Source organism: Typha latifolia, chromosome 4 (assembly GCF_019914945.1).
Source record: "Typha latifolia isolate L0001 chromosome 4, TyphaL0001v2, whole genome shotgun sequence".
NCBI classification, from domain to species: domain Eukaryota; kingdom Viridiplantae; phylum Streptophyta; class Magnoliopsida; order Poales; family Typhaceae; genus Typha; species Typha latifolia.
Window position 1 is genome coordinate 14,727,043 of NC_133089.1, and position 18,318 is coordinate 14,745,360.

General features: G+C 36.8%; 2 protein-coding genes across 4 annotated transcripts; both read right to left on the reverse strand.

Annotated features, from left to right (window-relative positions):
* Nucleotides 1-376: 376 nt before the first annotated feature.
* LOC140787729 (transcription termination factor MTEF18, mitochondrial) lies at nucleotides 377-4,703 on the reverse strand. 2 transcript variants are annotated; one of them, XR_012108879.1, is made up of 3 exons: nucleotides 4,123-4,703; nucleotides 1,597-4,011; nucleotides 377-760 (listed from the first exon to the last, which is right to left on the reverse strand). XR_012108879.1 is itself a non-coding variant. In XM_073136822.1 (2 exons), exon 2 carries the CDS (start codon nucleotides 4,007-4,009, stop codon nucleotides 1,988-1,990), a length of 2,022 nt encoding a protein of 673 aa, XP_072992923.1. In that variant the 5' UTR covers nucleotides 4,010-4,011; nucleotides 4,123-4,703; the 3' UTR covers nucleotides 377-1,987. The 2 variants fall into 2 exon arrangements, 1 of the variants encoding a protein (XP_072992923.1); XM_073136822.1 differs by having other exon boundaries at nucleotides 377-4,011.
* Nucleotides 4,704-5,565: 862 nt separating this feature from the next.
* On the reverse strand, nucleotides 5,566-17,224 carry LOC140786518 (cycloartenol synthase-like). 2 transcript variants are annotated; one of them, XM_073135003.1, is made up of 19 exons: nucleotides 17,120-17,224; nucleotides 16,603-16,820; nucleotides 15,136-15,321; nucleotides 14,679-14,768; nucleotides 14,336-14,530; nucleotides 14,157-14,241; nucleotides 13,285-13,451; nucleotides 12,145-12,333; nucleotides 11,860-11,973; nucleotides 11,546-11,668; nucleotides 11,343-11,465; nucleotides 11,178-11,276; nucleotides 10,241-10,297; nucleotides 8,600-8,646; nucleotides 8,362-8,505; nucleotides 8,007-8,184; nucleotides 6,931-7,011; nucleotides 6,496-6,579; nucleotides 5,566-5,977 (listed from the first exon to the last, which is right to left on the reverse strand). In XM_073135003.1, the coding sequence occupies exons 2-19, from the start codon at nucleotides 16,798-16,800 to the stop codon at nucleotides 5,861-5,863; spliced, it is 2,277 nt and encodes a 758-aa protein (XP_072991104.1). In that variant the 5' UTR covers nucleotides 16,801-16,820; nucleotides 17,120-17,224; the 3' UTR covers nucleotides 5,566-5,860. The 2 variants fall into 2 exon arrangements, with proteins under 2 accessions (XP_072991104.1, XP_072991105.1); XM_073135004.1 differs by lacking the exon at nucleotides 17,120-17,224 and adding an exon at nucleotides 16,940-17,080.
* Between the last annotated feature and the right edge of the window lie 1,094 nt (nucleotides 17,225-18,318).

The window sequence follows — 18,318 nt, forward strand, 5'->3', positions numbered from 1 at the left end:
TGGTAGAAGCGGGAGGCGTGATCGGAACCGTCCATCTGTCTCTCTTATAAAGGATAAAATTCCTCCGAAAAATTTTGGAATATCTTTTTTCTTTTTCCGTTGGGATCGCATGGGAAATATATATATATATATATATATATATGCAAGGTGTATTCTAGATAAAGAGATAAGCATATCGTTCCTTTTACAATATATATATAAATGAGAACCACAATGAATAAGGTTGCCATGTTCTAAAAAGAAGAAAAAGGAATCAAGTTGACAGGAGGTCACTGTGGGCAGGTATCAGGGTATATGAATAAGACACTTCTCCAAATACATTTCTGAATTTATTTATTTTCTCATGCAGACTATAATATATCTCATCTCATACAGATACTCCAAAACAAAACAAAAAACTTCAATTGGCAAAAATGTTTAATTTTGCATACAGGAAGACAAATGAATGCCATTTTGCTGCAAACAATCACTAATATGCTATAATTGGCTCTCGGAGTATGCCTTTTTTTTTTAAAAAAAGGAAAGACTATATTAAAAGTAAATTTTCGCAAATATAAGAGTCCCCTCTAGAGTTGGAGACCAAAATCTGCATCGGTGCAAAAAGGTAACTCTCATCCCAAGTGCACCTGAAGCTTAAGCTCCTTCTTTTACAACCAAGTCAATCTGCAGCACAATTAACTTGCGGAGTATGCCTTTTTGAGTTGCTTTGCTTGTGGTGTACTAGAATTTAATCAAACAAAAATGCCTTGATATTATGTCCCTGAAATAAGAAAAAGAAAAATATCACATAACTATGGTGGTCTCTGAAGCAGGTACAACAAACTTGCACTTTGGTTTATACATCATCTTCACAGACCAAGTGTTGCAATCCTTCTCTGATAGACGGTGAGATTCAACAAATTATAAAGGTTTAAATAAAAAGAAAAAGGTGAGAAGAAAAGGAAAAAAAAGTGTAAAGGAGATCTCACTGAAGTAATAATAATGGATGAATGGAGGCAAATAAATTGTTCTGAGTAATCACACTGATACCCTGGGAAGGAAATAGTCTTCATTTTGCACTTGATCAATCTCCTCAACATGGTCGAAGAGTCATCGAGCATTTATTCATTGCTATCTCGACAAACAGCTCTTACATGAAACACATCATTGATGATCGGCAATTGCTAAATTTTGGTATGCTTGTACTTGTGAATAGAAAGTTGAGAATTTGCATTCCACTAGGCCAAAAATATTGAAGTTTTGCAAGTGGGAAAGAAACTAAAAATTATGTACGCATTTTTCAATGAAAATGAATATCGTTCAACCAACAAATACGATCATAAAATGTGTAAGCAAGACCACAAACTTAAATTACCTGCCTTTCTCATGAATTTGATATCAAACAGGTATATTTGGAACGGTTGGTAGATCAAGTTATAGCAGAACTCTAGGGTTTTGAAGATAAGTTTTTACAGTCAGTTTATAAGGCTTATGTCCCTACAAGCAGCCGTCAGTAATGTTTAATATTGGGCACTCCTGAGAACATGTCAAGTAATTCCAATTTTACTATACACATAAGAGAATAAAAGAATAAAAGAAACAAACAAGTCATATAACCTTTTGCTGCCAAAGGTTGCATAGTCCACACAAGAATTTTGGGAACTTGATTTCTCTGCAGTCATTAAGGATGGCCAATAACTCGTAATCATGAGTTAATCACTGTAGATCTTAGAAACATGTGATAAAACAACGATTGGTATCTACTTCATTTCATAGTTGTAACCACTGCAGGGGCAGACCAGGCCATACAAGTTTTAGTAAATTGACTAGCTTCTCATGAGTCCCTCCTTGATTTGAGATGTCTTCTTAGTTTATATATCACAAGAAATTCAGGCAAGAGACCATATTGACTGTCTCTGGAAATAATTCCACTATTAGTCAGTCCAACATTATGAGCCTGTCCAACTTCTTGGATAGATCTTACCTTTACGTGGGAAGATCTGTGCCTTTAGCATGAAGTCTCTGATCCCTTTAATTTTGACCATATATTAGGTCCTTCAGGATGGAGATTGACAAAATATTTAACAAATCGTGCATCTGAGCATGCAAGAAGTGTACTCAGGGCTGCAGTAGACCTGACCATCTTCCTGTTTTTTGTATGTATCACTACATTTTGCTCCTTAAGCCAACTATACATGGAGAGCCTAAGCTTTATTTTCTCCATATTATAACAGAGATATGTTGGAAATGTAACAACAGATTCCAGAGAATAATCAGAATTTTCCAAAAGATAGTTGATCTTCTTCTCAATCACATCAGCAGATTGATTGAGTATAGGAGGAACTAGCTTGATCATTTCTGAAACTGTGTGGTAGTCTAGCCCGGCATTCACTAAGCAGTCAAATCTTTCCTGCAGTTGGTCTCCTCTGCCTCGAAACTTGGACTGTGCTTTTGCCATCTCATCAGAGTTCTCAACATAACCTAACCTCAACAAGAAATCAGTCTTTTCCTGAAGAAAAATCCCATCCACCTTGGGTAAATTTACTATGCCAGTCTTCTTTCGTGAAGCCAAATAACTAAACTGACTTGGATCTTCCTTTATGATATCACATAATCTTTCTGCAGATACGTTTAAGTTTCCCAACACCACATCCGGTCTATTACAGGAACAAGATCCCAAAACTTGTGGGTGAGAACAAAGAATCTTCGCAATTTCATCTGTTTCCATGCCTATGTCAGCTAAAAATTGCACGGATTGCCATAAATTCTTCACAAAATTTCCAACTAGAATGCGAGGATACTGCACAAACAACGTTAATATGTTGCTCATCTTAAGGCCCAGTTTCAGTAACATGGCGACAAGTACATAGATCTTCTTTCCAGAATCATCAAAGACAAATCTGGGATGGTCCTTAATCAGACTAGCCAAATTCATCCTATTGCAGCCCATTCCGTCAAGAAAAATTAGCATTTCATATATCCGATTCCAATTGTACATACTCTTATCTGAAAAGCAGCCCCTGATCCAGTCCAACTGGACACCTAAGCTTTTCAATTTCTCAAGAACTCGAAGAAATTGTACATTTACATCACCAACTAAAAGTGCTGGACAACATGTGATCAATCTAATAATGGTGGGCTTGGTCAAGCCGAGCTTTTCATAAGATTGAAGCTTAGAGAACAAGACACCATGACTGTATCTGAACATTTGAGTCCCCTCCTTATACATCTTGCCAATCTTACTACGAGGAACTCCATAATTGCACAGCACGTGATAATTCTCAAGCAAGACATCATCATCACTGAGATACATAAGATTTCTTGGAAGAAGAGGATATAGCTCAGACGGTTTCAAGCCCAAGCTCTCAAAGAATGGTTCAAACTCATTAATTGGGTTGTAACGAAAGAACCTGGTGAGGGATCTTCCAATATCGTGCTCATTTTCAACTCTTGCAAGGAGATTCTGAAGAAAGGCGGGAGAGTTCTTGCTCATGTGCTCCGCATCGGTGAAATGCATGCTTCTGGTGCCATGAAGGTATTCAAAGAGAGCATTTTGTGCATCTATCCGACCTAATCGAGATACGCGAGATGCCGATGGCCCATCTGACGATGGTTTTGAATCCATGAGTGCTACACAGGAATCAGTGCATGCAGAACGAGTGCAAGAGAACAAGTGGTAGTCTCGTGGATTCGGCAACTTCTTCATAACCATGAAATTGCTCGCATCCGAATGCAAATTACTACAAGAAGAGCATTCTCCACTGATACCATATAACGCGGAGTTATGCATTCTCCGTTTGGCAAATGATCGCACAGCTTCGGAGCGAAAAATTGGGTACTTCTGTATGACTAGAAATGTGGGTGGAAAAATAAAAATACCACAAACAGGTGGATTTCTCGGCAAATCAACAGATTGGTTCCTCTGAAAACCATAAATTCTCATTGAAACAGGAAGAATCTGGTAGCTACTCAATTGGGTGGCCAACATTTCTGAGGAAGAAGCACTTTGGAGGAATCGGCGGCTTATCATGACTAGTCCCAGAGTTCACATAGAAGAGAGAGATTCAAAACTCAACAAAAACCACCACCTATATGCAAATTTCAACTAAATGACCAATCTAAGAAGTGGGTTTGTTTCCTTACCATGGATTTCCCACCTCTCTGCCTTCTCCTGAATCGAACACTGATATACTAGCGATCATTCCATCTCTTTGAGTTGCAAAACCCTAGTCTTTTCCGGAGGTTTTGAGGTGGAAGAGGAGGTAATACGACGAGCGGTACTATGATACGATAATAAATCATGTCCGTTTGATTTGATCAGACGGCTCACCTTTGTGGGTCCATTTGGTAAAAATCCTTGATCCTCCTTCCGATTGGTCTCTGACTCTCTGTAATCACTAAAGAAATGGGCTTTTCGCAAATAACTACCTATGCTTTAACTTTATTGTAGAAAACCACCTCCGTTTTGGATTTATTTCCAAATAACCATCTCAATCATCTGATAGTCTGTAATTATTAATTGGCTCTGAGGTTGTATAATAAAATATACTCATGAAAAAGGAGTCTATTTGCAAATATTAAAAGGGAGGAGGTTTACACTTTAAGCTCCTATGGACCCCTCTGCCCTCTCATGGTGTGATGAACTTCTTCGACTTCCTCGACTTCTCCGGCTCTCATCCTTTCTTCCCTCGGCGATCTCAACCTCTCCGGCGTCCGCCTCGACCGCAACCACCTCTCCGGTCCCATCCCGGAATCACTCGGACGAGCCGCCCTATCGCTACCTCTCTCATAACAACCTATCGGGTCCGGTCGTCGAAACCAGCTCGAAGAGGACGGCTCCATCTGGCTGGGCCGGTCCAAGCCGGGTGGGGTTGCCCGTTGCCGGATAACTTGACGGTTTTAGGCCTGAACGACAACCGGGTCTACGGGATGATCCCGGCGGACGTCACGAAGCTGGTCTTGTTGGAGGCGGTTCAATGTGAGAGCTATAAGTAGGCGTTTGGAGAGGGATCCCTCCCTGATGGCAGATTCCGGTGGATGAGTACGAATTATATTCTATAACCGTTGCCTCTCCGGGCCGCCGCTCGTTCCTTGCAAGTCCCAGCAATGTACGCCAAAAAATAAAGAAAAGCCACTCACGAGTCAACTGCGACGAAAACAATCGATCAGCTGTCGCAATACAAAATGAGAAAAGTGGAGAGGTTTTGACCGCTCTATTCTTCTTCAAATTATGTACTGAACTACTACAAGTATTGCTATGTAAAGTAACTCGTTGCTTTGAAAAGTGATATAATAAATCATTTTTTTGAGACCACAATTTATATAATATACATATCTTAAAAGAGAAAATTTTGATTAAAATATGCTGTTGTCGTAAAAATAAAGTTTTCCTAAAATAATAGAAATCATTGATTAAGAAAGCGATTTTATAGATCGTTTTCACAGAAAACCGTTTACTTTTATATAAAAAAAATATCTGCATAACTAATTACATGATAATAATTATGGTCGTTTGATAAATAATTTATAGACCATAGTATAAAGGTCACAAATTTTGAAAGTAAGAGATCGGCAAAAACTCGAAAGTGAAATAAAGTAACAGCGGCTCGTTAAACAATAGGTACGATTCCCATGTATGCTGGGAATTTATCAAGGCTGACTGCTGATAAAAGCCACAAAGATTGGTACTTGCAATATGCCAGAACATGGCCACATCTACCAGACCGTGAGACCTTACAACTCATGCAAATATGTGATAGGTGTTCCCTAAACTATTAGATAAATTATACAAAAGTTCTCTTAAATAGGATCAACGTCTCTAATCGAAGGGGCTTGACTGTGGCAAAATGATCAGCATTCTATGTGTCAATGATCATCAGTCTCAATTGCTTTGAAGCAAGACGCGGCAACGAAATTCTCCTAGCGCCCATATAGGAAATATGTTCCGGTATTGGGAATAGCTAATCATGCAGTTTCTGTTGAAGACTCCCATAATTTCCTGCCATGACATGTTCAACATATAAGAAAGCGAGCATTAGAATAAAGGATAGGGTATAACGGCGTACGGTGCTCATATTTTTTTAATCTCATAACTGCAGAGGCATAGCAGAAGTTCCCACTACATTACATGAAATTGAGTTCCTTTTAACAGCTTTAACATAGCACATCCTATCAAGCTTACCTTTCATAATGCTTGCCAGTACACAAATCAAGATCATCATGGATAAGAAAATGGTAGTAGATGGATAAATGTTAAATGAATATATCGACTTCTTTATTGGGGTTTTATTTTCAATTAACAATAGATTTATAGATGATGAGGAGCTTAAGCCAAAGTAATTTAAGGTTCTAATATTGCAGTATATTATTTTTCTTCAGAATTTTATGAATTACATATTATGGACAAAATCCTAATGATAACTTCCGTGAGCATAAATCGGGCTTTGAGAATTCTAGTATCATGTATTGCAGCAAATCATCATAACTTGAATGCAGATCATGTAAGCAAAAACTTACTTGTTGAGGAAACTCCCCATCTTCCATTTGCAAATTAATCAACACTTTGGCGGCTCGGTGCAAAGGCTTTGGATCTCTCTCAGCCTGCTCCAGAAACAGCAGTACCACTTCCACTGATTAGAAAGAATGAAAGATACCTCTCATGCATCACAAAGCATCTGAAAGATGATGAATGTGTGCTCCCTCTTGACTCTTGACATGGTTGTGCGTCTGTGATATTGGGGTTGTCATATCTCTCTCTGATATTCTGGGCAATAGTAGGACGAGCGCTATGGATACTAGGCTCCTACAGGTCTATGGGATTTTCTTAAGCCTATGGCTTGGCATGTATACATTGACTGGTAATGGTACCACAGCATACAAGGAGGATGATAAAATGGGAATGATTATAGTGTATCAATAGTAAGAAATATCAGCAGTCAATATTGAACAAACCTGCCCAGCATCGATTAGAGCTAACATGGCCCATGCAGTGTTGACAGCATGAGATTTATTTCCCTCAAGATTGGTATACACCTATTTAGAAGAGAAGAAAAAGTATTAAGAACTATGATTTAAAAAAAGTGTAGAAGAGCAACATGCATCTATTGACAAACTTTAGCTATAATAAAATGAACCTCTTAGTTTAACTCCAGTAAAATTGAAAGAGTAATAATCATTTGGATGATGAACAGAAAACCAAAATTGTTTTAATTATTAAATAGTATGTCTGCACATTAAAATAAAATGATATGGGGGATCATTAAGTTTGTTAATTCAAGAGACATGGACTAGTTTATCCTTGTAAGAAGAACCAGTTCAAAACTAAGACAATTGTATGAACACAAAACTATGTAAAAGAGATGGGCATTGACTAGAAAAACAATCATAGTGCTACTATCATACGTAAACATTGCCAATAAATGGATATCCAGGCCTCATTTGTGTCCAGCCCTCCATATTAGCAATGCCATCAAAGTGCTTAGTGTAAGATTGGGCAAGAGAAAGAGCAGGCACGATCTTCACAAATTACCAGTCCTAGTAATGTCCTCAGTTTGCATCAAGTGGTTATGTAAAAAGCATTCAGTTTGGCTTAACCATTTATGTGTGAATTGAAGAGATAGAACAGAAAACCTTTAAAAAATTGCAAATCTAACTAATTTCACTCAGTTGCATCAATTGGCTGCATTGAGAGCATGTGATTACTATTGATTAATAATAATAGTTACATACCCATGCTTATCTGACATCAAAGTTCAATTATAACAGCATCTAAAGTACAAATATTGTTCTTATACAAGTCTTACAAAAAGTCAATTATTTATCATACAAGTCTAGACGACATATTCGAATCATGTGACCTGGTTACAACCTAAATGCAGGATAGGTGCACCATTAAATGCAGGTAGATTTCCATTGGAAGAGTTTTATTCATTTCAGGGGCATTCAATGGATTACTTCAACAGGAAAAAGTATAACCAACAACACAAGTGACTGATATTATACAACCAGTGAAGGGGTAAGAATTTTGCCTTATCTTGACATGAAAGATAGCTCTCCCCCCAACCACCTGAAGGCAGTTGCTTTGACAACAAAAAATCACATGCTTTCTGGATGCAAGGGCTGTTCTTATAAGTCCTTCCAGCAGCAATTAATCCCTTCACTCCAAACCACATACCATAGGTGAAGCAAACTGCCCAGGAGCCATACCTGTTGGAAAAATAGTTTTAGAAGATCAGTTCTGATCCTATGAAACCACAATCACTATGGCGGTACTGTCAATAAAAGTGAGGCATCTATATTCTTGTTCAGAGCAGATAACCATCTATGACCAGTTATGCTGTTGTAGGTTGGAACTTTCACTAGGAAGAGATATTATGGACAAACCATGAACCATTATGCTCTTGAATACTTTCAATGAAACGAGCTGCTTTTGTGATGCAATTTTCTATTTCTTCTCTGCGGTGTCCAGGATATAACTTTTTGAATGATGCCAATGCTTGAATTGCGGCTGAAGTACATTCAACATATCTGTGGATGAACCTTATAATGTTAAAAATGCTATCTACAAAGAAAACAGCAGAAAACAAAGATGGCCTACAATAACTGAGTGATAGTATCTTACGGGTAATCAATGACAATGTCCCCAAAAGTTTCAGCTGGATTGATAAGCTGAATAACTAACAGAAGCATGTCAGCAGATATTCCAAAATTTTACAAGACAAAATAATGTAAAGATCACATTTTATCAATGAAGTGTATGTTAATAGCATATGATGTTTGTTTTTCCTTATCCTTGTGTATCTATCTCAAGAAGCACTGATCCAAAGAGAAAGTGAAGGGTGACCTTTGAATACAAGCTCAACAGTGAGTTCAGTAACCCCATCAAAGCAAATTGGATTTCTCTTACACAAATAAATTTCCCAAGCCATCAACCTACAACTGGATCTTTTATCTAATTTAAACATGAACATAAGACACCCAGCACACCAACCTGGCTCACACAGTTCGTTTATCAACAGTTGGTTCAGATCTTTCAAGTCTAATGAACTGGGTCAGGCTAATATTCAAGTCTAGTGTCTGGACGAGTTTCTACTGCACTTCAACTGGCCCATCCCAGAAATAGAACCTATACAGTAGGTCCCACTGAACAGATGATTGAAAGCACCAGAATGAATTTGTACAGCCCTTATTATCTATAGTAGAAGAGGAGGTAGAAATATGTAATGGTTTAGGTATGATGGCATGGATTTAGGATCTAGAGTGAAAAGGAGAAAATTATAATTTAGAATCTTAGCATCTCAAGCAAATAAGGACCAGATTTCACATAGCTGCAGAGATTCATGGAAAAGACCATTTATCAAAATGATTCTAAAAGAATTGATTAGATATAACATGTTTCAAAGAAAAAGAAGATAATGAATAAAACTGTGACAACTTAAATTTTATCTTCCTTTTTACTTCTTCATTCCTTGATTAGCAACCTAATTATGAATGCTATGAAAAGGTGAAAGAAATGGTGCAGTTGAAATTCAATAATGAAGCACGATTACAACATTTTGTTTCTTTTCTTGCATGAGAGGCATGAGATGGGAGTGGCACCTATGTATTCCTAGCTTCAGAGCAAGTCTGCTAATCTATCACTCTCTTCTAATTTCTAATTTTCTATTATTCTTCTTAACTGTATATCCAAACTTCCAGTACTGATTGTGTTGCCCCAAATGATTGTCGCAGACATTGGTTTTGTTGTGTTTTTCACCAGCATTAATCATGTTGATCTATGTGGATCCTTCAGTTTGTGTGCCAAAGTATATATTTGGACAGGGGAACTTTATGTTCCCTCCATTCTTCAGGCTATTTGATGCATGAGCGATGGTCTCCAAACTATATGATTTTACCCTAGTCAGTTTTAGTTATGTAGATTATGAACAATAGATGGACCATCAAGTTGGCTATCTGACATGTTTTAAATCATTATCTCCATTTTAGAGATCTAACTTTAAGGTGTGTGGTAAATATGACCAAGTATAAATGTAGAAGAAAGCCATTCTAGGATCCGCATAAATTATCTTATTTTCTTCATTAAAATATCATGAGTCTATGGATTCTAGTTTCAATATTAAATTTTCTATACAACCACACACTTTCCAGCTATTAGCATCGCTTTGCAGCTAATAGTATATTAGAATAAACTTTCTAGTTTGAAGAAGCCCCAAAAGACCCAAGGAACAAGCAGCAAAAAGGAAATCTGAATACATATACATACCTCCATCCAGGCATAAGATCTCGTAAGTTCATATGTTGCGAAGCCACCATCTTTGTTCTACATAGAAATAGTAATAAGATCAAATACAAATGATTTCTCCTGCAATATTAAGCAAACAGATATAGTACATCAAAACTACCTAGAAAGTAGAAAGAACTTGTGAATGCTGAAAATTCAATATTTACTATCTAAAAATCGGAATAGTGGCAGCATGGCAGGCTGGTTCAAGCTAAAATCATAAGTGCGAGGTCTCGCTATATGAGAATGCAGTCAGCAGGCTATTCTTTGGACTCCACTGTACCATAATGAGAAAAGGCTTCTCTGGTTAGTCTTTGTGCCTTCACATATTATCACCTAATAACAAGATAATAAGGAACCATTTGATTTTGAGGCTTCTTTAGACCTAAGAAGGAGTGGCCTCATTTAGTGCATAATATTGATATGGAAATAGATGGAATGCACAGGGTCCGACTGAGAAAATGCAGGCATTTAAGGTATCCATCAGATAACATTAATCCCATGATATTGCCTGAAAGTTAATCATTTAATAGATGGATTGCTCATCCCGTAATAGTATTGCAGGGACAGTTTCTAGAGGATGTTATATGCTTATCAGTATGCAGGTCTACAGGATGCCTATATATAGAACAGTTGGATGTGCACATAGTCCTAGACCTTTCTAAGAGACATAATAACAGGTCAACCAAAACTTCAACTATCTGATAATACAGATCCCTTTAATGCAAGTGGCATTTGGTCATTTTGGACAATAAATATTAAAGGACAACAATTTGGTCTTCTAGTTAAAAAGGCCAAGAAACCTATAGCAGATTCACTGCTCTTTGGTTTTACTTGTATATTATTAAGAAACATTCATTTTTTTTCATTGTGAAATGCCTTATATAATGCATATAAATCAAATCCATGCAAGTGTTACCATCAGAGATAAAATGACATTGACAGCATCATAGAATCGTCTTCCATCTAATGGTTTACCAACAATTTCTGGAGAAATCTTTGACAACGATAAGGTAGCCTGCTCAAAACATAATGGTATCAGCCATTAATAACCTTAACTTTAAGTAACTTATATTAAAACAACCTTAAGTCCTTCTGCAGTACAATCTGATATAGGCCATCCATGATCCGCTGTAGAAAAGGGCCATGCACCTTTTGATATGTGACGGTACCAGAAACTGAGATCGCCAGTACAGTTTTCAAGAACCTATTGATTTATGCAATAGAGTATTGGTGAAATCGTAACAGATGCAGTAGAAAAAGGCTTCCCAGGAATGGAAATGAGACCTGTGTATTCTTTATGTATTCATGGGCCCGCTTAAGAACAGGACCATACTCGTCGAGAAGGTTAGTTGACTGAATTGCTTGAACCATAAAAGCTGTGTCCCACAGTTGGCTCCCATTATATCCCTGCATTTTACTAGATGACATTATATCTATATCCTTGAAAAATGATTTTAAGAAAATGGACATTATTAAATAGTAGGCAATGGTGAAAGTAATGAAGGACATTATTACAGTGGAACCCCAATAAGGGCATTCAGTAAGAAAGATCTAATAAAACTAGTAGAAGAAAGAGAGCATTGAATATTATGCAGGACCTGCATTTTCATGCCATCTTCTGCAAGCCATAGGTAATCAAAGATTCTTGGAAGGTGCAATTTAAATGCTTCTGAATTCGGATCTTCAATCCAGCAGGAAAGCATATTAAGTACCTGCAAGCATCAAATATCTTACAAGCTAGCTGGCAGATAAATGATTTAAACTACTTGAGAAGCCAGATATGATCGTGTTGTAGCAGAGACCAATTAATAAATAGAAATAAGATAGTGTGATCAAGTTACCCCTAGAAAAAGAAAGAATCATAGACTAGCTTCAGTTCTTACCTTGTTAACTGGACCAATGCAAATATATCTAGTATTCTCATCTTCATAATGAATATGTTGAATGGCAGTATCCAGAGCTCTCTTTCTTAATTTACTGCCTGGCCAGTGCATTAGAACTGGCTCGACAAACTTGTGAAGTGAAGCCCAAAGAATATCTTGTATCAGTGGGTGTGGATAGTACAGATCTTCCTGCACCAACATAACATTAAGGAAAGTTCAATTAATCTACTCTTAGTTTCATTGTCTTAATGAAATCCTAACTAAATTTTCCCTTCTTTTCTCAAAAAAGAAGAAAAAGAATATTAGTTAATTGATATACACCTCTTTTACTGGTTCTCTGCATTGCAATATTTCACAGTTATGCGATTAAGAAAGCTATACTATATGCCATGTGAAAGATCATCTTCAGTTTGCTTACCAGACAAACTAAAAGAAAGTTAAGTCAACCAAGAATATGTTAGAGATCTAAATACGAAATTACCAAGGAGATTAGCCATGCTCTATTAAAACCTAACAGAAAATTTACACCATCAATAAGGCAACCTGGCATGTTACTGTCTCCAAGGAGACAAAAATATTTCAAGAGGATGCTGATAGCTAAAGAAATCCTTCAATTTATGGGGAAGAAGATGGATTGTGGAAGGGGGGTGGAGGGGTATAGAGGTCACCAAAATATGGATTCTGTTCAGCAAAAGGCTACATTGCTTGTAATTGGTCAGGCATTAACCCTTATTACCATCCAGATTAGCTTTCTAATGTGAATAATATTGGATATTATATTCAAGAAAGCAACAAAAAATATTAATATGATCAAATATTGCTTTCAGTTAGTAGAATAGAGGTAGGTACTTGCCCCTATTTCAATTGTAAGTCAAGCAGATCATGGAACTACTGGATTCATAAACTTTAACAGAAGCTTACACAATGATCAACTACTTCTCTAAAGAACCCAAATAATGCATGGTCAAGTTAATAGAAGTGAAATTTCTCATATAATTAAAGGGATGAAACATGCCTTTTGAAAGAATGATGAATGTTAACAACACCATATAACAGATGCAAAGATTGAGAGGAAAATGTATTCAAGATAGTCTGAACCTTCGCAAGAAAACAAGAGCAAGAAGCATAAATCCAACAGACCTTTGCACACTCATTCCGAGCCTTGTTCCAATCAATCTGATGATAGGGAAGAGTATATAGCTCCTTTCTTAGTGATTGTACCAATGATGTAATTGGACCAACAAACCTCTTTCCATATATGTAAGACATTGGCAAATAAACCATCCGGCAGTGACACCACATACGTCCTGTGAGACAAGAAAAAGGAAGAGACTAAATTTACTTGAAGGAAAAAGGTATCAAGCAAGTTATGATTTAAGAATTGCAGTTAGACATGGTCCAAATGTCAGGAGAAGTATAATTTAACAATAATTTAAGTAATCTGTATGTGGTAGTTTACATCTTAATAGTTGAAAAGAACCTGTGTAAGTGTGAAACTTCTTAGTTTAAGAATGTGTATTATCAAGAAGTAAAAGGAATGAGGCCATTAACTTATGTCAGAATTCAGATAGATATGTACTTCGAGGAACTTATTGGTCCTTAGACATTTTTAAATATAATCATAAAAATAATACAACTAGGAAAAGAGCTAGCTTGATAGTTGAGGAAACTACCAAAATGTCAGTCAATGTACTGTATCCTTTTAATGGACTATACCCATCAAAAGACCATCAATCAAGCATATGGAACAATTTCACAATGAAGTAATAAGTTATCAGAGGCACTGAAGGATCACATCAGGACTCAAAGAGGTTATAACTCTTACTTCTACAAGCAATTACGAGAAAGCTCTACAGCATATACATTTGAACAATAATTAAACAAAAGAGGTTGTCAACAGAAGAACCTTTTCATTATTGCCTTCTCTTTCTAGAAATGGAGGTAAGACATATACTTATTCATTTCTAAAACTGACCATTTGAAAGGACAGAGAGTGTAAGCATTACAACAACCTGGATGAATGGGGAGAGAATATGGGAGTAACCATATTTCTGGGGGCAATGGATTGTTACCAGACCAGTCAAAAACTCCAAGCACCTGAAAGCAATTAAGCACATAGAAATTAGTTTCTACTCTTTGAAGTTAGAACCGCTGACTTCTCAACTTGAATGAATGAAAACTGGCTTCTTACAGAGAGCCACATCTTGCCCCACGATGTTATTGCAGTTGCACTACCATGTTCTAAAATCCAATTTCGTGCTTTCTCCATTGCCCCATCTCCACCATCTGCTCTCTCACCAAGCAATCTCAGTGTGACATATGTCAAAACTGAACCAAACATGGTGCTTGGACCCTCAATGTGCAATCCCCAACCGCCATCTCTGTTCTGTAGTAATGAAACTTCTATTAGGTTTCATTCTTCAGATCTTCTTGAAGTCAGGAAGAAAATGTTGTGTTTGATTCTATATTCTGAAAAGTTGAGTTGGTCCATTCAGATTAATTAGAAGGATTAAATAAGAATTAGATATCCTTGCCTGATGATTGTAAAGATAACGGCGAATCTCTTGCTGGTGTTCTGTCGATAATATGGTGTTTAGTGCTCCCGTAACAGACAAACATATTATCTGCAACCCAGATGAACAACAAATTAAGCGGTAGTTTTCATACTTATGAAATGGTAGCACTAGGAGTCTGGGATGCCTCACATGTCATTAAAGTGAGAACTAACGAAATGGTAGCACTAGGAGTCTAGGATGCCTCACATGTCATTAAACGATTCAGCAAGCTAAATGGAACACATGTTACCATGTAATGTACAACTAATTAACCAAAAGTCATGAATTTATGGCTTGGGAGTGATGCAAGATGAGTCCCAATTGCATCCTAAAAAATTAGATAGTAATGCCACTTATTCACCAGGCAGCTAATTTCTATAAATCGACATAATTCAATCCACTAAGTATCAATTCTACTAAGGATGTTAGGAAATACCAAGCCAGGCATAAGAAACATAGGGCCTCCATAATCCCCAGGCCAGTGTCCATCATGTGCTTGAAGAGTAGAAGAACGGCTAATGGCTTTTCTTAGTGAAGTCAGTACAACTTCCTCTGTAAGATCTTCATGGTCTTCTAGCTTGATTTTGGGGAGATTCAAATCTAGGGGATTCTCCCTTGCAAACTGCAGCAAAGAGATTTCAGACTAAATAAAAGATACAATTCATTGACATAAAATGAAGATAATTGAAGTGCCAAACATAAACATATAGGAGCAAAGAAAAAGGGATGGCATAGAAACATAAAAACAAGCTTATATATAATTATATATTTTATGTGCGTTTGTGTGTATATAATATATACCTATACATGTATATATTTATGTGAATACAAACTTCATGTTTAAATTTGGAAAAAGTTTTAACAACTTTTTGATCCATTGATTGTACCTTCAAAGATAGTAAATGACTAATCCTGAAATGCAGCGAGAAACTTTTTTCTTTCTCTAGTCTACCCAGAGGTTACAAACATGTTTGAAAGTTATAACAGCCACCTTGAAGTGGTCGTAAGAACAGACTCATTAAATGCAATGTCCTGCCTACAAAACAAGGCCATAAGCTTCCAGAAGCATTGGCACTTCATACTACTGCAAACTAATTCTTGGAAAGCAAGAGACTATTTTCTACAGAATTAGCACATAAACTTGTGATAAGTAAATGCTACAGCATTTATGTCTCATTTTCACAATAAAAACAAGTGTCATACGCATCCAATGTGCATGGGCTCCAAAAAGGAAAAGCTGAGATGGTCAAATAAGAAAATCTCTTTCCAGAGAATCGGTTAAAATAACTGCAGTTTTCCACTAATTCTAATGGGTTTTATCCAAGTTCCTTATACTGTATGAGTTGGGTTAAGATTTTGATAGCTTGATGGCTCAAGATACTTACAGTGAGTCTGATACTATGCATAGTTAAATAACAACCTTTTTTTGGATAAAAACGGAAAAGCCCCTATCCTCCTTTATTTAGATAGAAGGCAATATATTATCTCAAAAAGGAAACAAAAGTACAATCAGGTATCTAGGCAGATACCTGGTGTATCCCTATGCAAGATTTCAACTAAATTTACAATGTCAATTGAACCTAGAAACACCAATATCTTGTAGTTTATTTCAATAAAGAAAAGAAGTCGATAGACATATAAAATCCATCGGAGTAGTTTCTTGCTTGGTTACTCTACATTATGCGAGGCAACCAAATCCGACCAATATGACTAGACAGTGCTCAAAATCATATTCTTCTTCTAAAATTTGTAGTTCCACTGTCCATAATCTACCTGTGAAGGCATTACTAAGTGAATCAGTGATGTAATCGCGATGATCCACTAAAGAATTCATTCTTTAGCTGCTTTACTCTAACAATCATGAAAGATGAAACAACTAAAGAATTTCTGCTTATGTATATACCTGCAGCCGCATGATAAGATCGGCACTGTGCTTCATCTCGAACCGATGCTCCCGGAATTCCTCGCGGGCCTTCTCGATCTCAGCGATCTCCTCGGCCGCGCCAAGATTCGGATCGAACTCCCACACCTGCCTCCCCACGTGGCCGTTCGTGGTCCTCAGCCACGGGCTGCCGCCCTCCGCGATTTTAAGCCTCCACATTGTCGTATCAAAACAGAGAACTGCAAGAGATAACAATCGCAACGCTCCTCTTTTAAAAATAATCGTAATAATAACAATATCCAGCTCCAGGAAAGCAAGATTCGACGAGAAAACTAGGACTTCGATCTCAATCACGCACAAGGGTCGATGAATAGGCGATTCCTAAGACGGGAAAACCAATCGGGAAACGAGGCTTCGAGGATTTCGATAACTTCGAGAAATCTCAGGAATCTTTAAGTCGGCAAGAAATCGAAGATAGGAAGACGATGAGTATAAGAAGCCAGGGCTTAAAATGGCTCGGGGAGTTCAGAGTTGGTACCGGTAACCGAAGCTCTGGGCTTCTTCTTCTTCTTCACTTCCTGAAGCAGCTGTCGCAGTGATGCGAAGGGAGGGATGGTTACAGGGGTATAGAAAGTGACTAAGTGAGTCTTAAAATTTAGGCAGTTTTAAAAATCACGATCTATATTTTATTTATTTTATAATTTAGACGAAAAGGGGAAAATAATAGTGACAGTATCTTAGTAATTTGATCCGTTAAAATAACGCTAAAATATTAAACAAAAATTATAATATAAAAAAATAAGAGATAGTGTTATAAAATTATCAAAAATAAATATGAATCACAGAATAAGTAATATATATAGTATAATTTATAAAATATCTTAAAATTTAAATTAAACAATAAATTAATTTTCTAACTCAACTTATTTTAGAGATACGGTTAAACTGGACGGTAACTCGTAGTTGAATTGAAAATTGACTTATTTATAAAAAAAACAATTTTCCTAAGATTTAATAATTATCAAGTTTCTATAGAAATCGAGAAATTGAAAAGTAATTTATATTTAAAAGTTGATCTAAATCAGCGGCTTCGTTGAGCTAGATTCGATGTGGCAAAATTTACATGAATTTGTATTTAAGTATTAGAGTGAATTAGATACGTGAAAGACAAAATTGATGGCAGAATTAAAATACTCAACTAACTCCTACGTGGTCCCCAAATATGAGTATTTTGACTACAGTAGTCTTCTCACAAATTTATTTATCAAGTGACTCACTTCTCAACTTATTACTTAAAAGATTCTATTTTAGACTTATTCATCGACAGCAATTTGCTGCCTGACCTCAACTGTGCTTTGCTTTTTTACAATAATAAGTGTCCTCATGTGGAATATATAGAACTACAAGAACAATCTCATATTCAGTTTTGTTAAATAATCACTTTTCTTAACCCGGAAAAGTACCATTTCGCTTGCTTATGAGCATTACGAAATCCTAGCTCTCCCACTAGCTCAAACAACTCTTATCTGTTTCATTCGTTGGGAACCACCCCCGCCCGAACGCCCGAATTCCTCAAGTTCAACACTGACAGTTCTTATTCAGATCCCAATGAGCTTGTTTGGTGGGGCGAGCTTTATTTTGCATTCCCCACTAGGCTTTCTAATTATGGTCGGCAGTTGCTGCGACCATTACACTTCTCTGCTCGCCATTGAAGCCTTCACTCCTAGAGAGGTTCTG

Bases quoted from the DNA above. Each gene is read 5' to 3' on its own strand.
- LOC140787729 (XM_073136822.1), bottom strand. From the start codon at position 4,009: ATGATAAGCCGCCGATTCCTCCAAAGTGCTTCTTCCTCAGAAATGTTG.
- LOC140786518 (XM_073135003.1), bottom strand. From the start codon at position 16,800: ATGTGGAGGCTTAAAATCGCGGAGGGCGGCAGCCCGTGGCTGAGGACC. The intron at 8,506-8,599 runs GTAAGATACTAT...GTTCATCCACAG, and splicing joins GACATTGTCATTGATTACCC to ATATGTTGAATGTACTTCAG. The intron at 8,185-8,361 runs GTTTGTCCATAA...TTTTTCCAACAG, and splicing joins CAAGAGCATAATGGTTCATG to GTATGGCTCCTGGGCAGTTT.